This window comes from Lytechinus pictus, chromosome 8, assembly GCF_037042905.1.
Source record: "Lytechinus pictus isolate F3 Inbred chromosome 8, Lp3.0, whole genome shotgun sequence".
NCBI lineage: Eukaryota > Metazoa > Echinodermata > Echinoidea > Temnopleuroida > Toxopneustidae > Lytechinus > Lytechinus pictus.
The window spans coordinates 14,118,967-14,145,263 of NC_087252.1; the positions used below are offsets into that span (position 1 = coordinate 14,118,967).

The 26,297-nt window shown below is 37.0% G+C and overlaps 1 protein-coding gene across 1 annotated transcript; it reads left to right on the forward strand.

The window, feature by feature from the left end:
* On the forward strand, positions 1–26,297 carry LOC129267140 (nicastrin-like). Its single transcript, XM_054904880.2, has 15 exons — positions 1–124; positions 536–659; positions 2,319–2,449; positions 4,115–4,254; positions 5,636–5,783; positions 6,346–6,452; positions 8,485–8,646; positions 9,497–9,715; positions 11,241–11,407; positions 12,894–12,990; positions 14,797–14,892; positions 15,681–15,762; positions 19,036–19,199; positions 20,565–20,774; positions 21,694–26,297. Exons 1-15 carry the CDS (start codon positions 49–51, stop codon positions 21,784–21,786), a joined length of 2,016 nt encoding a protein of 671 aa, XP_054760855.2. The 5' UTR covers positions 1–48; the 3' UTR covers positions 21,787–26,297.

Here is a 26,297-nt window from a genome sequence, read left to right on the forward strand (position 1 = left end):
GACGGTATCCATGGAGCCAGCAAATCCCCAAGCAGAAAAACTCATAATATGATCTATTATGATATCATGAATTTTGGTCAGTGTGTACGGAGATTCAATGCCACGCATCAGATCGGCTGTACCAGTAAGTAGAGTTAGGGGATGTTTCACAAGATAAAAGTGTCATGTAGAGTCGCATACCGCGTCGGTCTGAACATGTGCATGGGATTCGCAATTTCCTTGCATCCATCAATCAGATTATGGTTTGTGTGATAGTCATACTGAACTCTTTGTGAACCCCCCGTCCCCTGATATGCTAAATGTTCTTTTTTATAGTAGATTTGACCCTTTTTTCTTGTTTTATGTTGGTCAGTTTCTGTCTGACTTAATATTGGCCTAATAACTGAGGGGCCCCAACATTCACTGGCCATGACTGTGCAGCGGCACATTGTAGATAGTACATGTTCAACGATATGAATGTTGCACATTCAGCTCTATGTGTGTATAAAATTGTTAATGATATGTTATTTTGACATACTTTGTTTTTTAATCACAGGTGATTTCAATGGGAACAATGGAGTCCTCCATCTCATAGAAAATGTTGCTGATATAAATTGGCTGTTGGTTAATGGAACATACACTCCCTACATAGCGTTGATGACGCCACAAATGTTTACATTGTAAGTGAAGATTGAACTCATGTTGATTTTGCTTGGTTGTAGATTTTTTTAATGCATTTATTCCGGGGGGGGGGGGCAGTCAAATATATTGCTATACGCACGCGTGACATAAAAAACGCGTTTAAAGGGGTGTTTTTTCAGTTTTGGACGCGGTCTGCGCGTCTATTCGTTAAGAGTATCAAAAACACAGATTTTCAAGAAGAAGGGTGGTTTTGAATCAATCGCGGGGTCAAACGTATTTAGGGTATGTGTTTTCTCCAAAGCTTTTTTTTGTAAGACTAGCCAAACGTGTTTAGGGTACGTTTTTTTCCCAAGCTTTTTCAACGAGGTCATATTTTGGCGACAAATTGTTCAGGGGCCAAAATGTGTAAATAAAGCCCGCGAAAAACTTGTTTAGGGGGTTATTTTGCACACAGAGAAAAACTTGTTTAGAGGGTGTTTGGAAATTTCTTGGTCACGCGTGTGTACAGCAATATATTTGACTGGCCCCCCGGGCATTTATTCTCAGCTTTTGAAAGCATGCATGGTTCTTTTTGCCTTCAAATACTTCAGGTTGGCTTGTGCCATCACAGCAGGTTGTCACGTCTGGGCGCGTAACCCGCCCATTCAAGAAAAGGGCCCCGTGAATTCCAAAAAGGTGGGGTCTGGTTTACCCGACGCTCTTTGAAAATTATCAGTCAAATATACAAATGTGCAGGTACAATTTAGTCTGCTGTGCAAACCCTTCACACGAGTAAAGGATCTGAATGTGCAGCCTACTCATGCCTTGTGTACTGAAGGCCCTCTTGCTCAAATTGAAACAGCAAATTTTGTATGTGCTAGTCTTGCGTGGAGACACACTTGCTGATCAAAGTTTCAATCGGGGTCTGTGCCTGCAGACTAGGTACAATTTACCTAAAAATTTCCGAAATATTTGGATGAACTTCTTCTTTCGGGAGGTCACCATAAAGTAGGTCAACTATTGTGACTTCCAAGACGTGATTCCCGCCGAACAATCAAATCATTCAATTGTTTTTTCGGGAAATAATCGAATGGTAAAAATGACATTCGTCCCAGGCCTATCAAATATACAAAGGGATTGGATGAACTGGACCCGGCCTGTCGGCAATGTAGGGGGCCATTTTCTTGAATGGTCGGGTTAAGGGATTGCCCAACTAGACATGATAACCCTCTGTGATGGCAAATGCTCTTCAGGTTACCTAAAAATAATTATTTCCCACTATAACTGTATGTTACTCCATGTACCTGTGATACATGGCGTCAAAGAAGAAAAGTTATTTATCAGAAGCTAGTCATTGTGCTCTCCAAATTGTCAATTTATTGAAAACCATTTTATCACCGTTTTAAGCATGCAAATTAGCAACGTTTGATTGAAACTGTGTGCTCTTTATTCATGTTTTCAATAATTTCCATAATTGAATATGTGTATATTAATTTCACTAAACATTTATTATAGTTGCCAATTTGAAGAGGGAAAGTATATGGATAAATGTCTGTAAAATTCATATTTTTTCCAAACTATTACTCTGTAAACAATGACAAATGTTGTAAATTTGGCTCCAGAGTAAACTGAGATTTATCTTGAAATAAAAGTTAAACCATTACCGGGCTACGCTCCCTTATGTTTCAAGTCTTGAATCTTTTATCATCAATTTTCAGAGAAAATGTGAGGAGGTTACTTGATTCAGGGAAGGTGAATGGGATCATGGTGGATCACTCAGACCCTATGTCAATGATCAGTGACGGAATACCATTCTCACCAGACAAATCATGCCCCAATGATAACTATGGTAAGTAATCTAGTATAGAAAAAACAAAAATATCTTACCAATTAATCCCACAGTATAGATTAGATGTAGCTCGGGAATTAGCCAGGTAAGAAGGAACCCGGATTGTCGAGATAAACGGCGAAGAGGAGTAGTTTGCCTTTAGTAGGTTGAAAAACGCGTACTCTGTGCGGTATATCTGACTCTCCAAGTGATGATGAGATCCCTTGGCTGGCCTGACTATGCAGAATTGCTGAGTTGTGCACCCAAGCATGGATGAATGCACAGGACTTGAGGGGGTTTGGGTCTATTGTTATTGTGCACACAGCCTCTAACCCATAGTATACTCTATGCTGACTCTATGCTCCAACCAAGGAGGTAGTTGCTCCAACCCATCCCACAGTACTACATGTAGGGAGCAGTCGTGCGTGCCCCAAGCTGTGGTACATTTTACCACACCAGAAATAAGTAATGTTCCATTTTTGTCTCGCCTGCATAGCAGAGCGAGATTATAGGCACTGCTTTTCCAATGGCGACGTCGTCAACACTGAAATCTTAACCTAAGGTTGAGTTTTTGAAATGAGTCATGTTCCATTGTGGCATTATGTGCTGTAGGTACATTTAGACAGACAGGGCTATTTTGATGCCTAACAAGGCCCCGGGGGGGGGGGGGGGTCCTCAGCTGTTCACAAATTTCAGCAGATTAATTAATTCTGTGGACTGTCAGATTCTACACCACTTTTCATGAACGTTTCTTTCGAGTCTTGCTCAACATTTTTTAATTACCATATTGCCCGTAATGCTGAGGGGGCTGATTCTACCTTCGCTATTTCATTGCACCCCCCCCCCCCCATCCCCTGGGTGTAGTAGGGCTTAGACATAAATCTCATTTGTTCATTATGCAACGTACATGTATGCATTCTGTAATGTTATATTTCATATTGGCAGCTGCAGTGAAAATAAACAATTAAGGTTGTTCTGAGGATTGCAGAAACTACATAATAAATCACCCCAAGATGCTCTCAATGGCAGTGCCTTTTTCCTAGCCCCATTTGTATTTTTCTAAAACCTACTGAATTTCCGCTGGCATCATTTGAAATGTCAGCAGACAACAAATTTGGAGATTAATCATTGTTCTTCAAATCAATTCCATATGCACAAATGCATACATATGGCAGCCAGAAGGCTGAAATTTGGCATGCTTCCATGACATTCTCAATCATATTACATTTCAAATCAGAAGACAGGAGAAAGACATACAATAATACGGTACAATTATGCATGCATGTACACAATTTTGAGGACAATGAATATAATACCAGGGGTGTTTCACAAAGATGTAAGTATGAGTTACTTAAATGAGTCGCACTTAAATGCCAACGCGTACATGATGTGCAACGCGTAATCTTCTTGATCAATACGCAGGAGTGTCTGCATCCTCCTTCGCGTGATCTGACCAATGCGGTCATGCCTTTAATACTGTACGCAGCTAGGCATTTAAGTGCAACTCTAAGTCATGCTTAAATCTTTGTCAAACACCCCCCCCCACCCCCGCTATAATATGTTATGATGCTTATTCAGTTTATATACATGTATTACACATGTTATATAATATCTCATGTATGGTATGTTTTGATGTTTTAAAAATGCAACGATCATTCAGTTGTTTTTCCCCTGTTATTCTAATAGGAATGTATGCTGACAATTCTGAATATTCTAACTGCCAAAAGGTCTTATGGAACACTGATGGAAATGGCATGAGTTTTATGGATCTAGGAATTCCTGTGTTTGCTCTCACAAACTCTGAAGATGTGCAGACTGTCAAAGATGTAAGTGCGGAATAATACCCCGTTTAGATCTACCACCAAAGGCGAGGTAACCTCGAAGGCTACCGCAGGTCGTCCTTTGTCCAATGTAGATCTAAAGCACAAAGCACGAATCTGAGGTAATCGCAAGGTAAATATTACCCTAGACAGTGTAGCACAATTGTGAGGTCACACGGCATGATCCTTTGTAGGAGTGTAGATCTAAACGGTCTTTGCGTAAACTCGCCATAGAAAACGGAAGTGCTTTATATGAGCGATCGTTGTGCAGCGCTCGCTTTCCCCCTTGATTGATATATTGTCATGACAACGCAATTCGCAAGTCCAAAGGAAGACCGCAGATGATAAAACGGCCACAATCTGCACCTCGTCATTTGCTAAGGAATTTCACGCCGTTTTCGCTCCAGAAGATTGTCTAGTGTGACACCAGAGAGAGAGAGAGTTAAAGTTAACAGGGTATAATTGTTCAGGATTTCTACTTTCCTACAGTGATAACAGATAATTGCATGTGTGCTCAAAGAATTATAGTCAATTATTCAAAAAGAAATTTAAAAAAGAATAGAATTAACACAATTCCTGATTTCAAATGAAATTGTTCTTGGGATGAATGAGGTCACACGGCATGATGCTCTGTTGCACTGAGATGTAAACGGTCTTGGCTTAAACTCGGCATAGAAAACGAAAGTCCTTCATCTGCGCGATCGTTTCCCCCTTGATTGATATATTGCCATGACGACGCAATTCGCAAGTCCAAAGGAAGACGATGTACCTCGCGGTTACCGCAGATGATAAAACGGCCCCAATGTGCACCTCTTCTTCTGATAAGGAATTTCACGCCGTTTTCGCTCCAGACGATTGTCTAGTGTGACACCAGAGAGAGATAGATCTTAACAGGGTATAATTGTTCAGGGGAGTGTTTCATCAACATTTTCATCCGACAAGTTGTCAGATCTGACATCTTTCTCTGATGTTGATTGGCTGAGAGGTACTGTTACTATGGTAACTGTCGGATAAAATGGTACTTGTCGGATAAAACATCCGACAAGTCCTTTCATGAAACGCCCCCCAGGATTTCTACTTTCCTACAGTGATAGCAGATAATTGCATGTGTGTTCAAAGAATTATAGTCAATTATTCAAAAAGAAATAAAAAAGAATAGAATTAGCACAGTTCCTGATTTCAAATGAAATTGTTCTTGGGATGAATTTGTTTGCTTATCAGTAAACTCATATTAGATGTTAATGCCAGTGATGACAATTTGAATTGTGCTTCACCAAAATTCGAATCGCCCATTTTAATTCCTGTATTTCACAAATGGATATGTCGTCGTCAAGAAGATTTGCTTTGAATATGTGTGCACATTTTTCATGTTTTTATTTTAACTTAGTGTTATGAGGAGCACAACAGACCAGATGCCCAGGGAAAAGCCAGACCCTACCCACAGTGTGCCGGTGAGATGTATGATTTCATGTTTGGAGCAAAGGACACGCCCACTTGCATGTGGAGAACACAAAGGATTACAAATTTGGAATCAAGTAGGCGACACTTTCATGTATTGTCAGTTTTCTACATTCTATATTTTATTATTAATTTCATCTAACATACTTTGAGCTAAGGCCTGAGTCATTACTCAGATTCTGCACATGTTGGGCCACAACTTGAAAATTGTGAAACATCGTTAATAAATAGGTGTCAAGGGTTGACGTGGGAGGTAAAGAAAGGTCTTTACCAAATGTTGCTGAAATTTCACATTTTGCATCTTTACATCCAATAAATTACCATATATTTTCCATATTTCCTTGAAATTGTTTTGATTTTAGTTGGAAACTATTGAAAAAATGAAGATTATTCACTTCTTTCTTTGCTCTAAAAAATTGTTTAATGGTGTTACACTCAGTCAACACCAGGAAAGTTGGACTACAATATTGGCATTAGTGTGGTCCCACATGTAGACTTCCATGGTGTAAGGTGAGTGTATCATCAACTGAAAACGATCTGTGATTGTTTGATCGTTTTGAGACAGATAACTTCAAACAGACTTGTCCCCAAATATAAAGAATCTATTATTCATCTGCATCCTTTGTATTTTTTTTTCAGGTTTCTACTGTGATCCTCTGGGAGATTGGAATGTCTGGGCCACTCTTGTACCCACCAACAAGTCAAATCCTCTTGGGGATGAATCAATGATTATAGCTGCAGCTCAGGTGAGGTTTAGCACTCATGAATTTTGAAGCACAGATAAATTTCCAAAACTTAAATCAACATATTGAACTTAAGATTTTTAAGCCCAATAAAACAGTTAGCAAACTCATTTTCTCTGACTGTAGTGCACAAAATTTTGAAATTTTAGATTCATCATTGTGAGCATATGTATATAATGATGTTCGAAGTTCTACATAATCTTGCCCCAGAATACATGAAAATGTCAATACCTGTTAAATCTTATCAATATTCTCTTCGTACTTGTACACTAACCCGTCTTCCAAAACCAAAAACGAATAGTTGTAAAAGGACATTTCTATTTAGGGGGGCTTCATTGTGCAACAAACTACCATCCCAAGTTATCAGTCTTGATTATTTGTTGCATTATATATAATTTTGAATTAGCTAGGTTCTCTTTTAGTTTTACATCTTTTTTTAATTATTTTCGTTTAATTAGGACCCCATGGAAGAACAGTGATATTTTGTAAATATCACTGAAATGGGCTATCCTCCATTGTAGATGTGTTCATGATTTTCATGTATTTTATTTATGACTTCTTATTTGGAAATAAAAACAAACAAACAAAGTCTGAAATATTAGATTAATTCTTGACATCTACTTTGAAATGACTACAAACTATAACCGTGTGAAAAGTGATGTCATGCCTGGCAGCCAATCACACACAGTTTGTACATTTCATTAGCAAATGAACGTAATTTTACAAAAGAAATTGATCTTTTAATCAGCTCATTATTCAATTCAATTTCATTTTATTGTCCATATGGAAATTTGATTTGCTCACATTATAAAACATTGGTAATAAAACATTACATACATCACATGCATAAATACAATTATACAAAATTATATAAGAAGGCGACAAATGCAAGGGAAATTCTCCAGGATGTTTTCTTAATAAAAATGCAAAAGTAAAGGGCCTGAAGTTAAAGTATTTTAGATTTCTTTATAAATAATAACTTCGAAATTGCCTGCCTCTTATGATGTCACCGTAGCTTCCTGAAATCAGGAATGAGAATCTTGTGCCCTTTCTACAGCTAATTTCTAGAAACTTACTTGGTTTTATGGATATTCTAGTCTGAAAATATTTATATCTAAATAAATGAGTAAAATTCACCAAGCAAAATGCTGAAAGTTTCATCAAAATCTGTTAACAAATAACGAAATTATTGAATTTTAAAGTCTAGCAATATTCTACGAAAAGAGTCATTTGCATATCATGATTATTCATTAGGTGGGCTTATGATGTCACATCCCCACTTCCCTTTTTCTTACATGTATGTTATTACGTGAAATCATAATTATTTCATTTTTTCATAATGTGTGAATGATATATCTCCCTTATAACGACATAAGTTGCAGCAATGAATATCTAATGCATTGAATCAATTGTCAATCCAAATTTCTTAGTTCTTGGGGGAAAAGTTTTGAATAAACCTAATTTCATATACACTGTAATAAAATACAAAAGAAAAAGTGAGGATATGACATCAGTTTGCTCATTGAATAATATTCATGAAGACATCCACAAAATTGTTTCTCGATTCCTCGATTTTGATCAAATTTTCAGTGTTTTGTTTGTCTGATTTTTCCCAATCTGTTCAATTCATATTATTTTCAGCCTGGAGTACCCCTCTGAAGCATTTCATCTACAGTGTGATTCATTTCTACATACCATTTCCTGTCAATCTATACCACATGGAGCTGAAAATATTTTCTATGTGTATCTAATAATAATAGTCAGTTCTTGTATAGCGCATAATACTTTATGAATAACGTCTCTATGCGCTTCCAAAGGACTTGGATATTATTACCCCAGCTTTAGCTGGGCTGCCTAGGCGCTCAAGCATTCAAGGAATTTCTTCCTACCGGGTACCCATCCACCTCGCCTGGGTCGAGTGCAGCACAATGTGGATAAATTTCTTGCTGAAGGAAATTACGCCATGGCTGGGATTCGAACCCACGACCCAACTCTCCACAATAGTTAACCGTCTTTCTCCTTTCTCCCCATACAGCTTGATGTGGCGGAACTTTTTTACTCACTATTCCCTTCACAAGGAGCGGAAAACACAGTATCCGGTTTTGTGACCCTACTCGCTGCAGCCCAGGCAATCGGAGCACTTCCTCTAGAAATCAAACAAGACATGAAAAACATCATGTTCACGTTCTTCCAAGGTGTAAGTTTCTTTTTCTATTTCAGAAAGTTGTACAAATGTTGTATTTTGCTCAATATAGCTGTAGTCTCGATACACGCCTACACACCAACCCTAATTTAAATGGACTATTTCAGAGCAAGATAGGGGGGGTCAATTTGACCTCTCCTTCAGATCTCGGCTGCTGATCGCCCGATAGCCGTGAAACTTTGCCCATGCGTAGAGCACAATGTAAACTACAAGACTGTATAGTAAAATTTTCAAACAAATATTTTTTAATTATTTTTGAATGAATTAATTATGCAAGTAAGCGATGGAATTTGCCCTTGATGTGTTTTTGTGTATGTTTTTGCCTTTGACTCACTTTATACAGCTCATATAGTGCTAATTTTTGGTGAAAATATGAACTTTTAAGTTTCCAACTAATGTCTACATTCAAAATGCCAAAACATAATTTCCTATGTATTTTGTTGTCTTTTAAAATCTTATGTACTTCTTTGTTTTTTAACCTTTGTTTTTTAACCTTTGTTTTTTATTGTTATTTCAGAGACATTTTGCGATCATGAATAGCATAAAATAAATCCATTTAAACCTGCAAAACATATTTATGATTTTAAAATTTATAAAAAATAAGTAAAATAGGCAATGACCTTTCTTTTTTTTTCTTGTCATACTTTTCAGGAAAATTTGCACCCCATTAAAGTTTAAAGCACCCGGTGGTTGATTGTTTTACATTTGTGGAAAACCGTACAAATCACTTTGTGAAATTTGGCCCGGGTGTCAAGGTCATTGTCATTTCTAAACAAGCATCTATAGGAAAATATCATATTTAAACTTTCACAAGCTTCACGTGTTGTTTGGATGTCTTCTACAGGAAAGCTATGATTACATCGGATCATCGCGTATGGTGTACGACATGAAGAAAGGAGTCTTTCCCTTTAAGCTTGACGAGAAGAACACACAGCCTTCCCAGGTCAACCTGTCGACGGTTGCTGCAGTGTTAGAGGTGCGACAGCTTGCCTTGTCAGAGGGAGACAACTTCTACATGCACATTGACCCGTTGTCACAGTCTGATGCATCTACCCAACAGGGTGTAAGTAAATCATATTTGTGTGTTTTACGGTAGAATGTTCCCCGGGAGTGGGAAATGTGTAAAGTGTGCTTTGAAGAGGCTGCAATGGTAGCGCCTGGAGCAGAGTCTGATCCATCTACATGTAGTACTCAATATGGTGTTAGTGACTCATTTTAATGCGTTTTAACCGTAGCATGTTCCACAGGGAGTGGGGAATGTGTGTAAAATGTGTTTTTGGAGAGGCTGCAAGGCTAGCATGGAGCCAGTTTGATGCACCTACTCAACAGGGTATTATTGACACATTTTAATGCATTTTACCAGTAGAATATTCCACAGGGAGTGGGAAATGTGTGTAAAATGTGTTTTGGAGAGGCTGCAAGGCTAGCATGGAGCCAATCTGATGCACCTACTCAACAGGGTATTAGTGACACATTTTAATTCATTTTACCATTAGAATATTCCACAGGGGGTGGGAAATGTGTTTGAGAGTTCGCTGGGCTAGCACCTGGAACGTCTTCGGACAGTGTGCAATCAACACCATTATATCATAGAGAGTGAAAGAGCTGTACATGTATATGGAATGAAACTGTGGGTTAATCATGTAATGTGCTCCCCATGGAGTGGAAAATTAGCAGACACTGTATTTTTAACAGATATGGAGGGAAAGATTGGCTGTTTATCATGTAATTATTTGGAATTCTTCCCAGCGAGTGAAGACTGCACATATTTCATATTTGCAACCAAGGGTAGCAGATGTGCTGATGAGTGCCTGTTTTATGAGTCCATGTAGAAAACATTTCATGATGATAATGAACATCTACATGTACTTGACACACATGCATGAAGCTTATTCTTGGTAAATGGAATTAAAGGGGAATTAAGCCTATGGAATATATGGGCTTGTGTGGAAAGAGAAAAATCAAAGAATAAGATCAAAGAAAGTTTGAGAAAAATCAGACAAATAATGAGAAAGTTATGAGCTTTTGAATAAATTGCGATCACTAATGCTATGGAGATCCTCCTATTGGCAATGCAACAAAGATGTGTTATGTCACATGTGAACAACTTTTCCTGTGATGGACTATAAAATACCCCCGAAATGCATTTTAGTTTATCTTTCTTATGCTGATACAAACTTTTTATCCATAATATATTCTTTGAAAATCTGTATTACATGCACTCCTATACAAAGAATACATGATCTTCTAATAGATATGATAAAAGAGACAGTTTAAGTGAAATATATAGAAAAGTAATGGGAAAGTTGTTCGCATGTGACATCACACATCTGTGTCGCATTGGCAACTGAAGGATCTACATTATGATAATCTAAACTTTAAATGCTCATAACTTATTATTTATTCAATTTTTCTCAAACTTTTGTTGATCTGTTTCTTTGATTTTTCTGTTTTCCCACAAGCTATCTTGTTTTAAAGGTTTCATTTTCCTTTAATGATCATTGTAATGCGGGCAAAATAACAATAACATATAAACCATGTAATACAGTATTCTCCCTGAAGAAAATGTCCTTTACCTTTCCTTTCAGACTGAGAGACTGATGCAGCTGTTGAAATCCTATGCAGTGAATGTCACCATGAACAATGTGTCCCTGGACCAACCGCTTCCACCAGCTTCTTTCCAGCAGTTCTTGAGGAATGGAACGGACATACCAGGGGTAGTCATCACAGATCATAATATGGAATATAAAAATAAGTAAGCAAATATGATTTCTGCGTCCTAAGGGGGGTAGTCATTGCAGATCATAGCATGGAATATGAAAATAAGTAAGCAAATATGATTTCTGCGTCCTAAGGGGGGTAGTCATTGCAGATCATAGCGCATGGAATATGAAAATAAGTAAGCAAATATGATTTCTGCATCCTAAGTGGGGTAGTCATCACAGATCATAGCATGGAATATGAAAATAAGTAAGCAAATATGATTTCTGCATCCTAAGGGGGTAGTCATTGCAGATCATAGCGCATGGAATATAAAATTAGTAAGCAAATATGATTTCTGCGTCCTAAGGGGGGGTAGTCATTGCAGATCATAGCATGGAATATAAAAATAAGTAATCAAATATGATTTCTGAGTCCTAAGGGGGTAGTCATTGCAGATCATAGCATGGAATATAAAAATAAGTAAGCAAATATGATTTCTGCATCCTAAGGGGGTAGTCATTGCATATCATAGCGCATGGAATATAAAATTAGTAAGCAAATATGATTTCTGCATCCTAAGGGGGGGGGGTAGTCAATGCAGATCATAGCATGGAATATAAAAATAAGTAATCAAATATGATTTCTGAGTCATAAGGGGGTAGTCATTGCAGATCATAGCATGGAATATAAAAATAAGTAAGCAAATATGATTTCTGCATCCTAAGGGGGTAGTCATTGCAGATCATAGCGCATGGAATATAAAATTAGTAAGCAAATATGATTTCTGCGTCCTAAGGGGGGGGGGTAGTCATTGCAGATCATAGCATGGAATATAAAAATAAGTAATCAAATATGATTTCTGAGTCCTAAGGGGGTAGTCATTGCAGATCATAGCATGGAATATAAAAATAAGTAAGCAAATATGATTTCTGCATCCTAAGGGGGGGTAGTCAATGCAGATCATAGCATGGAATATAAAAATAAGTAATCAAATATGATTTCTGAGTCATAAGGGGGTAGTCATTGCAGATCATAGCATGGAATATAAAAATAAGTAAGCTAATATGATTTCTGCATCCTATGGGGGTAGTCATCACAGATCATAGCATGGAATGTAAAATTAGTAAGCAAATATGATTTCTGTGTCAGGTTAGTAATTAATCGCTAAATAGAAATGACCTATCAAGATCATCCTTGCATGTGCATTTTGCTCAGTAGACTGCGATACATGTGCCATATTCACCCCTCCACTCTCCTCGAATCGAGTGGTTTTATTAAAAAATACATTGAATTCATTATGGATTTTTAGATTTGGTGTTTTATTACTGTTATCAATGTTGTGTTTCACTGTGTTTTGGCAATTCAGCCTCACAGGTTTTAGAAAGCCACGCACTTGATTTTGTATCAACTGATATTATTATGGCACCTTTTTGTGTTGGTTTTTGTATTTGTGAAATGGAGATTGAATCCAATCAATTTGAGTGGATGATGAGGAGAGTTTAAGTCGTGTATTTGCCCTTCTTTATATTTCATTCTAGGTATTACAACAGTCGTCTGGACATTCCTGAGGCCTTTGGGATCAACTTTACTGAATATAATAGCACGGATTATTTACCGATCTTCCCAGTGGCACAGGTTAGTAGCATTGTTTAACCCTAATTCTCCCGGGGGGGGGCCATTATGGCCCCCCCCTCGACAATTTTCGCGATATATCTGCTGCGCAAAATTTTTTGACCTCGCCGCTCACTGACTTTTTACTTTCAAGTCTCGCGCAAATTTTGAGCCCAAATTTGTGACGCCCGGGTACACGGTTACGACATTACGCAACACTATGTAAGTGCATGTCAGACCCAAAATTGCTCATAAACGTGATTTCATGTACAAATCCAATGCAAATTGTGTATTTAGCCAAAATTCATAAATGTATCATTATTTCTACTTTTACTGATTAAACTTAATTTATATTGCCTTGTTTATGATCAGAATCAAGTCTGGAACAATTTCCATTGAAAAAACAATAAAAAACAAAAAGTAAAAAACAAAGAAATACATAAGAAATTCATAAAACAATAAAATACATAAGAAATTGATTTCCAAACTGAAGTTTTTTTTAATGCGATTGTTAAGAATGCTACAAAGAATATTTTTACCAAAAATTAGCACTCTAGGAGCTTTATTTAGTGAATTAGAGCAAAAAGTATGATTTATGCATAATTTAGCATAATTAATTCATATAAAATAAAATCTCATTAATTTGGAAAATTTTACCATACAGCCTTGTAGATTACATCGCACACTACCAGCGTGCAAATTTTTGCATCGCTCGCGCGATCGGCGGCCGAGATCTTAAGGGGGGGCCATAATGGCCCCCCCCGGGAAGGACAAGAATCAAAATACCCCGGGAGAGTTAGGGTTAAAGGTAAAAGAAAGTAGTTGCAGCATACAGTTATTTCACGAGAAAGTCCTTTAAATCAAGGTTAAATACTGTTACAGACTGAGTCATAGATCTAGATCTGGTACATTGAAATCAACTCATCTATGTGAAATCATGAAATCTTAGCTGAAAACTGATAAAAACACAAATAGGTATATGTGGAACAGTGTATTAATACTGGTTGGAAAAATGCCCAATATTTTATGGAATTCTGTGTTTTTTTTTGCTCATTTCTCATCAATTACAGAGGTTTCCCCAGAGCCATTTGACACATATTTTTAATTCATACATACAAACACTTGGGTGGTCATTTTATAGAATTCTCTTCGAACTAATTTTGAGATTGTTACCACAACTGGCATTTTTCTTTAATCAAGCAAATTATCTTAGTTTTAAAAACATTGCTCAATATTGATTTTACTTTTAAAAATCTGGGGTCGTATTCTAAAAATTGTCTTAACATGAATATTCTTGTATCTTCAGAGTTGCAAAATAAATCAATTTTCTGAAAATTCTTGTAAAACTTGTAACTTTCATTGAGCGCTCATGATGTCAGAGCTAAAATCTGCATAAAGCTCAAAACGTTGCATAAATTTCTCTGTGCGTAAGATAGCATGCCGAGATAGAAGGTATTTTAAAATTCTCTTTTCTGTCTTTGATCTACATCAACAAAATAAATTCAAGACACATCATGGTTCAGAAACTTTAAAAAACAAAACCTCTGTTATGTTTACCAATGTACTGTATGGCTCATGCTACCCACTAAAATAAATGTTTATCTCTGAATTCCTTCAGGTTGAACCACTTTATTTTAAATTATTGCATGAGTTATGGTTGTATTAGACTGGGCATTTTGCATTTCTCAGCTTTTGTTATCTCCATGCAGCGATCATTGCTTTCAAATTCACCCACAATACATGTGCATGTTATATACCCGATCCATTTAGCGGTGAATAAAGTTTTAAAAGTAGAAACTCACATCCTATCCTCAAATTTTGATTGTTTAGACCCTTACAGGCTTAGCCACTACAATAGCAAGAAGTCTTTACTTGTATGCAAGACCAGGCGCTAATGCCTCCATACTAGTTGCTGATGTCAACCTGGTAAGTATCATCAATCAAATGACTTATGTATGAAGCATATAGACATAAGAGGACATTGTGAAGCGTTGTGGCCAATTGGATTAGTCTTCTGACTTTGAAAGAGAGGGTCGTGGGTTCGAATCCCATCCATGGCGTAATTTCCTTCAGCAAGAAATTTATCCACATTGTGCTGCACTCAACCCAGGTGAGGTGAATGGGCACCCGGCAGGATTAATTCCTTGAATGCATGAGCGCTGAAAGTCAGCTCGAGCTAAAGCTGGGGTAATAATGATATCAACATCGCGCCTCGAAATAGAATATTTCTAGATAGATGGCGCTATATAAATGCCTATTATTATTAGAGCATTTTGTATTTTCAGAGATTTGTGTACGATATGTCTCCCATTTACCAAAATGAGTTGCAGCAGTGATTTCCTTACTCATCAGTAGTCAATCGAATTGTTTCCATAATTGGAGGACTAGATGTAAATAAATACGATTTGATAGGATCAAATATAAAAGAAATAAGTGGGGATACAACATCGGTTTGCTCATTGCATATCCATGAAGACATGCATAGAAATGTTTCACTGAATTAATGCAAAAGTGTAAAATGTCATTACTTTTAATATTGTGTGGCAGGTATTGGGGCGAGTCTTAATAAAACGTTTGCCCCAAAGTACAGCAATTTGGGAAGTTTTAGAAACGATTTGGGCTGTCTTGACTGTGAAATCGCCTGTCTGATGAAACATGTGACTTCTTTGTTGCATTTTCATAGCTTTTTGACCATTTTTTTTTACTCATTCTAGGTAAACGATCTGTTATATTGTTTTAATGAGAGACCAAACTGCAGTCGAATTCGAGAAGCAGTCAGTCCTGATGATTGGAAAAGTAAGTTTATCATTCATTTTTGTAGGTACATTGCAAAAATATATGCCATAGTGGGTGGTGATTAACTCTTTGCCCGCTTTGTTCAACTAGAGCATGTGCGTAAATCCCGAAGGGGATGGGCAGATACATCCCCCCTACTTTTCGGAGAGGGGGGAGATGGCATGTACAATCATCCCCCCCCCCCACTTTTTAAGATAGAAAAATAAATTTGATCATCAAATGGCGTATATTGTTAATGTGTGGATTCATCTTTAAATGCAGTCAAAGTGCTCAAATTTGCCTCATTTAGCATCCTAAAATGCAAAATTTCTCACGCAGTCGCGTGATAAATATATTCTTACAAGAATATGGCCGTGACAAATCCCTACATTTAGCTTATTGCAAAGGTTATATCCACTGCATCATGAGAGTTTAGTTATAATAAGTCCATTTATGAATGTGTGATTCCGATGATTTTCAAATATGATTATAACATTTATCATAAGCGTACTAAATCATCCTTTGAATACACTTTCGTGAATATGGGAGGGGGTCATCTGGTATCTTTGTGGAAGCGAGGATTTTGTATTAAAAATATTTGGCCTGCGTATTATTTAAAAGTATACAATGAGTTACTGAATTTTTGCCGTTAATGAAACATTCATCTTTACCATTTTTATCCATTTATAGGGGACTTTAATCACATTAATTAACACAACAATGTAATAAATATTTCATAAATGACTTTGCTCAAAATTTGGAATGTTCCATCATCTCCCAATATAATCTTATAATCTAAGTCCTTCAAGTGAAAGATGATAGTTAGGGACAGTGATTTTCCGTTTCAAAAAATTGCCTTTTCCGTTTCAGAAATTCGTAAATTCCGTTTCAGCATGCCAGAAAACGGAAATTCCGTTTCCCCATAGACTTTGTGTACACGGAAAATTGGCAATTCCGTTTACCATTCAGTAGCAATATATCACTCGCGCTGCGCTGGTCAAAATTTGTATCTGCCACTGTACCAACAACGCAGTAGAATCCGCTCTAATCGGATCTATGCGGGTACACAAAATATTTTCACAAACATATCTGACATACATGTGTAAATACATCCTTACCTTTCACATTATTAGCATTATTTTTTTGTTAAATTAAATTTTATCGATAATTTTGGGGGTTTTTGGACATCGTTTCGACCAGTCAACGACTGTAGCCTATCCGCCATTTTGGATTTCAAGACCGGAATATCGTGCTGTTACATCTTCAAATGTAGAGGGCAGTAACACACGACCGTGTTGTTTGCATGTGAATGTTTTCGATACGGCCGACCCCGCCGCCGGCCAAGACGCGGGCGAGGCCCGCGGGGTACGATCGAGAGTGATGGAGTCAAGAGCAGTCACGATGTGTGAATTGTCATACTTTGTAGTGAAGTGAGATCGTGTTTTGTGAGGTTTTGTGGCCAGTTAATATTCGTATTTTGGAGTAATTACTGTTGCTGTTCTGTGTATTCTGAGGAAAAAATATGTTTTCCGTGATTTTCCGTTTGAAATGGCACTTTCCGTTTCAAAAGGCAATTTCCGTGAATTCCGTCCGTTTTTCGCGATCGCGGAAAATCACTGTCCCTAGATAGTATTGTGCTTGCAGTTATATACCCCTGTACATTATAGCCCATGCAGGCCTGGCCCATGATAAGATAATTACACACCACTTGAAAGAGGTTTAGAGCCAACATTCTGTCTTCCACCTGAAAATTTGCTTGCTTACTATGCTCATTCGCTGCATTATCCAATAATCACACCATGTCTTCCAACTACTGAAAAATTGCTCGGTCGCTTCACTCGCTCGCATTTGGGTATTAACTGTAGTTCAGTATATAGTTTATAACACAACAAATTCATTATTATAGCCATTGAAAAAAAATTCTTAGAGCGGCCTTTAACTGAAAGACAAAGGATTATGTACACGGTTATATACACCCTTATACATAGCCTTAGGTGTGGGGGTGTCCCCTAAATTTTTAATTGTCAGGTCAATATATTGCTTTCATCCCCCCTGTGCTTGGACCAGATTTACGCCAGTGGACTAGAGTCACATACAGCAGACTGCCAAGTTTGACTCAAGTCCCATTCTATTCACAATACACACACAGTACATTATTATTTATACAACTCCCAAGAATGTTCTGTAATCTGATTGGTCCAAATCGGATCACATGACATTCAGCAAATTGCACTATTGCATCCAAAATGCACTATCCTGCACTCTGACGTCATACCAAAAGTACTATCCTGCACTCTGACGTCAGAGTGCAGGATAGTATGAGGTCTGGGATGATCTAGAATTATCTAGAATTTAGATCAAATAACATGGGGGAGGAGGGGGGATTGTATAAAACAAACAATGCATGCATTCTTGTGCATAGAGGACCTAAATAATGAACTCTGTGCTCGACCTCGGTGACCTCGGTTCGGTATATCCATTGGCTCTTCTCGCACATCATTCATTATTTGCCCCTGCATGCACGCGCTTACGTGCATTATTTGTATATTATTGTTCTAACACACATACATGTATACAATAGTGATGTGTGCATCGCAGTGTATTGTGTACACACAAAGCTTTTCTTTACAATGAACCTATCAAAAGCTTTTGTGAGCTGAAGTAGCATAGTCTATGTAAAACCCCTCTTAAGGTTGCACCTCGAAATTAATGCGGCACAGCAGTGATTCTAATCGTGACGGGCAAAAAGCTAAAGGAAAACAAATCCCATTGAGTGAATAACTCTTATTGAAAATGAAAGGAGCAATTTAAAACAAGTTTCATCAATGTCAATTATAAAATAATAGTTATGGATGTTTGAAAAAAAAATTGCATCACTTTCTATGGGGATCCTCAAATTGGCAAACACGCTTCAAAATAGTTGGTTGATTTTATATCAAAATGAAGAAGAAATCTCAATTTATGATTATATTGAAAAATATAAAAGTGAACCTGGGGCCCGTAACACAAAAATGATCGTAGAACAAATTTTTACGATTGATTCCATTGACTACAATCATAAAATCGTAAAAATCAAGCGTACGATCAAACGTTATGCTTTGTGTTACGGAGCCCTGAGTCCCGTAACACAAAGGTTAGCGATTGATCTTGCATTGTAGTCAATGGAATCAATCGGAGAAAAATGTCTTACGATCATTGCTAACCTTTGTGCTACGGAGCCCTGGTTCCGATTTTTGATCGTGTGTGGGATTCACTTTGTAGATAATACTTGTTTTTACTCTTTCCTCGTGACAGGTTTATCAAACAGCGCCTATAGCTATTATGTAGGAGTTGACGGTCACCATTCTTCTGTTACTATCCTGGTTGGTAAACTCCTTAGTTATTACCTTGGACTGGACAAAGAACCAATGACACAGGATGCGGCAAAGGAGAACTGTAAAGACGGTGAAAATGATCAGGTGAATGGACGTTACCGGCCCAGTGTTCTGGCTTGGTATTCTTGAAAACTGTCGTAAATTTTTGCCATTTCTCTCCGGGATGAGAGACCGCTGTGATTGTCACAAATCGGTTTTCTGAAAATTGGCTTTTCTCTGTCGTATCTGTCTAAGTTCCACACATCTTTTCACTGACTAATCAAGTTCCGAGTGGGACCAATGAATAGGATGGCCTGGGGACACATGCCATGAAATGTAGCCAGATATATTATATATGTAAATGGATAGAATGTTCACTAATGTACTTATGTTAATTTTTTGAAAATATTTATAATTTTCTTGGTTTTTGTCTCTCTTTAGTCTCTCTGACCTCCCTCTATTTCCCCGTCTCAAGTGTCTCATTCTGCAATACATTTCTACTTCTACCCCCCCCCCCTGGTTCCTCACTTTTCTTTCTTTCTTTCTCCATGATTATTGATGCCATTCAATCATTAAGCCAAAAATTATATTTACTTTACTTGTTATGGTTTTTTTTTGTACTTTGTATTGATATTGTAAATTGACCCATTCAGCCCTGCTGCTGGTCAAGTGCATATACCAATAGATAAAAAAATAAAAAAAATCCTCTATAGAGTAGGTGGCATATTCGGGAGTCCAGATTAACTCAGGCCCTCGTCTAATTCTGGTGAAATTATGGGAAGCCAAAAATGTCAGAATTTTGTTCAAACTGTTTGAACTTTATATATAGCCGCTAGGTTTAGGGTTTAGGTACCGTATCTGTATTTCAACAATTTGGTGGATTCACAATATAGGGCGCCATCTATCCATTGCAGCAAACAGGTTGAAATTCGCAATAACTCGTGTGAAAAGGTCGACATCTGTTGCGCGTGGTAGTACTAAAGTGCATATGCATGCATGGCGCGACCAGATATGCTGTTAACTCAGTCCAGGAGGTGGGAGAGAAATTCGCCCACATATTTCTTAGCAAAATTTATACCATTTTTCGTGAATTCTTGCAATATGGTTTTCATTTTTGAAGCTTCACAGTCGCATTACAGTACGCTAGCACAGTGTGCTGCCTGCGCGCGATGTCGACCCTGAAGTTTGAAATTTGGCCTGTTCGCTGCAACCTATAGATGGCGCACCATAATGTGAATCCACCGAATTAGGAAGTGTAATTCCTTCTGTTTCTATTCCAAAAGTGTTTCACACAAATCAAGGAAAATTAAATTGGGGCTCAGGGTGAATTCACCTCCAATATGCTCAAAAGAGCCCTGAAAAATGTCCATTCACTGCAGTGTTAGAGCTTATCCATCGTTGCGGATTTAGGTAGTAGGTTTTGACAAGTATCCCCGAAGAAAAAAAAATATGTTCTTATTTCCTTGACAGATATTGAATTACCACTTCGTAGCTGGTCCTGACTTCAATGGCACACATGGCTTATGTGTAAAGAGCACGCAGCAGATTGCTCCTGCTGTCTCACCCGCGTTTGATGCTGATAATCCTGACTGGAGTTCAACGATCTACTCCACGTGGACCGAGTCACAGTGGGGTTCTTACAGGATAAGGGCTTTCCTAAAACCAAGTAGAAGTCAAGAGGTAAGTCACTAGACTATTCTTTGTCTTAGTTGCTTTGTTGAGTTACAGTGAGGTTCTTACAGGATAAGGGCTTTCCTAAAACCAAGTAGAAGTCAAGAGGTATAACATGTAACTAGGTTCTTCTTTTTCCGATTTGTTTTTGTTGTTGTAGTAGTATTTGCAGTGAGCAAAGCTATGAAAATGGACAAAATTCATAGTTTTATAGCCGTTTCATATACTGAAGCGTATGTCCCATAATCTGAGGTTGAATTTACTTCAGGCCATTGTCTAACTCTGTGATATATCTATGGAAAGCCACATTTGTCAAAATTTTATTTATGTTTTATGCTTTGTATATAATATACTGTGCTCTTTCTTTATTGATTGATGATGAAGATAACTGGCATATTTATCCTTCGCAGACAGTTAAGAATTATTTAAGTGTCAATGGGCTGATTCATTTAACCTCTATGTTTAGAGATTTATGTCACAAATGGCTATCCATAGTAGTTGAACCACAGATTTAGACTAGAATTTTTATGGATAAATCTAAATTATAAAATTTGTTGTTTTCAGGTGTTTTTCCATAGCACTATAAAACGACATAGAGAAAAACAGTTTCTCTCTGTGGTAGGATGTAAAATAAGTCTCTACTTCTAGACATTTCCCCCCCCCCTTTTTTTTTTTACAAACATAGGGGAAATTCACCCTGAAGAAAAGTTTGTTGTAAAAATAGCAGAAAAAATGATAAAAAGCATTCTTCCAGAGCCACTTGGCACATATTTCTTATTTATACATACAAACACTTGGGTGGTATTTATTTTTGGATTCTGTTCGAACTCATTTTGAGATCGTTACCACAACTGATATTTATCTTTAAAGACCATATACGTAAAGTAATTGTCATCTTTTCTTTTGATTTTGTACTTTCCCTTCGCAGACGGTAACTTTCTCAATGGGAATGATCGTGCTTATAGTATCGTTAACCAGTGCGTATTTCCTGAACAAGCGATCTGATGATCTGTTTCCATAGCAACCTACTCTTCCTCACCGTAATCTCATCAGGACCAAAGTTTGTATATTCAAGGGGGGGTTGCAAAGCTATAATTGAAATTACGCATGATCTGACAAACAACTTTGTTATGAAGTAGTTAATTTATGCTCGAAGCCTTTCTTTGGTAATGATTCACAAAGCTGGTGGGTGTTTTATTTAGGGCCATTCTTGGTCACATGTGTAACTGAATATGACAAATCTCGACTTTCATTAGTTATAAATCTAACAAAAATAGAGATTTATAACTAATTATGATGATTTTGAAAGTTTAATTTCATTTTAAACTTCACAGGAATTTGAAAATTCAATTTAACTGTCAAAATCAAGCTTCTGTGTGAAGTCACACACGTGATCCACTTCTTTTGACCTCTGACATTGAGCCTGCATATTGGAGACAGCAAAAAATATCTCCAAATGATGGCTGACTAAACATGTTAATGTTATATAACATTTGAATTACTAAATCAATAAAAATTATTTTTAGATTTGTAACTAATTAAAGTCAAGGTTTGTCATAATTTTGGTCACACACGTGACCAAGAATGGTCCTTTAGCTGTTTGTAATGTTATGCATGACTTTACGCACGACTGGAACATGTTCTTAGGTGCCAAGTCAGATACATAAGGATATATCATATAGCGCAAGATAGGGTCACCAGTCATGACTGGAACATGTTCCTAGGTGCCAAGTCAGATACATAGGGATATATCATGTGGCACAAGAAAGGGTCACCAGTCACGACTGAAACATGTTCTTAGGTGCTAAGTCAGATACATAAGGATATATCATGCAGCACAAGAAAGGGTGACCAGTGACCAGTTGGTTCCATGGCTTAGGAGTTGCATAGCTGAATGCGCAATCTCCAATCTAACTATATTTTAGAAAAAGTTTTTTTTTCCATCAGCAGTCTGAAGAGATACAGCTCTACCTTTGCCTTATTACACAAAAGTGTTTTGTTTTATTTGCCATTCCTGTTTGATACAAATAGTTTTCTTTGAATGATAAGGTGTGTCATTCAACATGAAACTTACATCACCTCGCACATGTGTGAGTGTATGAGAGAGAGAGAGTGTGAGAGAGAGAACAAGAGAAGAGAAAGGGAAGGAGATGATAAAAAGAAGTTCATTGGACTTCGATCATATATTTTGCTAATGATATGCATCATGTTTGAATCTGTATTTAATGATTTGTAAATTAGCACTTACGTTACATTACCATAATCTCTATTGAGTGCAATAACATACAAGCGTTTTGATGTACATGTACAATAAATCATTGCAAATTTTCAATAGTATACATGTATGTGTTTTTTTTTTTTTTTTTTTTCAAGAACGAAAGTTAATTTGCACTAGTTAAAAAAAGAGAAGATTTTGAGAAAAATCTTTGATGAAATAGCCTTGTTCAGATGTGATACAACTGGGGAGTGATCCATCAATATTCTTGTCCGACAAGTTGACAGATCTGACAACTTTCCTTGAATCCGATTGGCTGAAAGTCAATGTTACTATGGTAAATGTCGGATAAAACAGGACTTGTCAGATAAAACTTCTGACAAATCCTTTCATGAAACGCTCCCCAGAACTTTGCAATGTTTTCCATAGTGATCGGATAATGGGGAGACAGTTGCAGACCATTTAGGAAATGGAGTCCTATTGACTTGCACATTATAATCTGCCGTCATGCAAGCCCTGCAGACTAGTGTGATAAAAATGCAGCCGAACTCTGGATCGTCATGTACACGTACTTAATGTTTTTTAAATTTTCTATACTAATCAATAGCCCTGAGTTGTAGACTTTTACCAGGTCTCATGATTTTTTTCACAAACCTAACACCCTATATCACAAATTTATGTTTAAAATAAACTTCTTGGTCCTCGGTCTCTACCGATTTCCCTGAAAGAAAGAAATTTTTTATCGTCTTGAACCATTACAAATTTGAAATTTATGCATATTATATTACATAAAATATGGGGTAGCTGCGTGTTTAAATGATGTCACATCAAAAACTTGACATTCTAATACATTTCCTAACCTTTGATGGATTTTCCTCAAACCTTCATGATTTTTTTTCGGGTGATTTTACTACAAAATTTTCTTCAGGGTTAACCTCCCTTTTGACTATGTTGCCAAGCTTTGTAGTGTTATGTCTGAACAAGGGTATTTTATGTCTTGAATTTAAAATGTTTAATCAAGTGATGGTGTGCTTGATATGTATGCAAAGCCATTCAGATACATGAGTAATCTTTTAAACATTGGTACATCTTGGATTGTTTTGGCACCATTAAAGGGGGATTCCTTTGTAAAATTTAAGTGATTTCCTGTCTTGTTGAAAAGGTGACAATTGCACTGTTTTCTCTAAAACTTTGTCCTTAAGGTCAACAAATACTAAGTACACACAATTGTATGTGTAATATTGCTGCAAAACAAAGGTGTCACATTCTAATGATATGTTGAAAAAGAAAACATACAGTATTATGATTTCATGTATTTCAATTCAATTTATACCGAACGGTAAAGTTACAGCTCGAGTTTATTCCTCTGTATTCGATATTTTATATGTGTATGCATGTATGTTATTCTCCTTTATTTAAATGCTTACATATGGGGGAAATGAGAAGAATTGGCCAAAGTCTCGACTAACTTTTGAGTTGAATGTACCTTTATATCTCCAAATCTCAAAGTAGCCAAGTTATTTAAAGTTATGTTATAATCACACCACTGAGACAATTTGCTTCTGACCAGCGGTGTTCAAATGGACATAGCGTAATAGCTTTCGTCGGGCTGGAATCTGTTTTAATAGTTTGACATCGGCATTACGTTTTATTGAGGTCATATTGCTGGCATGTTATGCTTTGTTTCACCATGTACATGTTGGGGGGAATGTCTGTGTAAAAGTGTTTAAAATATTACACTGTTCAATAATCAATTAGTTTGCTAGTGCAATTGACGGATGTGCTTCTTTACCCTTTGGAGCAGGGTTGGCTATTTTCCAGGAAATTTAGGTATTTCCCACCTTGGTGCAAAATACAGTTAAAAACTAGTAAATGCTGGGAAGTACTAGGATGAATAGGGTGGTACAGGGAAATGCTAGAATATGCTTGAGAAAGACCTGGGCAATGCATTTATACATTTTTCAATTTTTATCAACCATTATTGAGACAGTATTTTCCAGTGTAAACCACTAGTATTTCCCACTCCAGCCAACGTGGGGTCGGGGACTCCAGGGTCTAACAGCATACAGTTTGTCTTTTATACATTGCAACAACTTTGAAGTAGCTTCCTCCATAGTTTAATATCACGATCAGAAATTCATCTTTGATATTTTGTGTAAAACTTATTGATTATGACGAGAGGTAATATATTAGCTTAATTTATTTATTTTAGGAGATGTAGATATTGTAACTAGAATCATAGTATAGAGCACAGAACAGTGTAAGGGCATATATCATGCTCATGAAGAACATTCCCCTTTACACTGCAAAAACTCTGGTGTTGATTTAACACCAGCCCGGAATCTATATATGTCCACACCAGAGAAGTGTTAAACAACACCAGTTTCCTTTTGGTCTAACACCAGATAGGTGTTTATACAACACCAATTCGTATTAAAAAGCATCAGTTTGATTCCAAACTGGTGTTGTTTCAATACTTCTCTGGTGTGGACATATAGATTCCGGGCTGGTGTTAAATCAACACCGGAGTTTTTGCAGTGTAATATTGCATTATAACAAATATTACTTGACATTATCAAAGGTTGACAAACAGAAGGTTAAGACAGTGTAGGTATTTTAGGCCATTTTGAGATTTTGAAGAGAAAAAAAAATCAGTAACAGTTTCTGAAAAGTTGTGTAAAGAACTTAATTTGTGTTTTTCATAAACCATCTGTCTGAATTGCACCCTTATTGTGACATCACTCATTTGCAAGCTTCAATTGTATTTAAAGTAAAGCAATATTTCTCTGCATGTCTATAGATTTGCTTGTTAGTAAAAACAATCATTAGATTAACATTTTTTTTCTCTCTCTGAAAACTTTTTTTTTTAAATTAAAGCCTTCTGTTTGTGAACCTTTGAATAGTCTTTGGTATTAAACTAATGTTGCTTTCACATCAAGGTACGGTCGCTGCGACCGTACCCAGCGACCGATTAAATCATTAATCATGATGTAAAAGCATTTTATCATACTCAGCGACCAATGCAAGCTTGATGTGAAAGCACATCGTACTCAGCGACCGATCAAAATGCCCTATTCATCACTTGTGACATCAATGTGCATAGTGTGAAATATGCGCTGATCATGATACGCACATACTTACAGTTACCGATCGCTCGGGGCCTGACCAAATTTTGATGGTACCTTGATGTGAAAGCAGTATTAGATATCTCAAATAGACAATGGTGTTGGAAGCATGATGTGTACTTTTGATATGTACCGTAAGCATTGCACTGTATTTAAGCTGTAGTTCATAGGTAATATCATTTGACATTACAA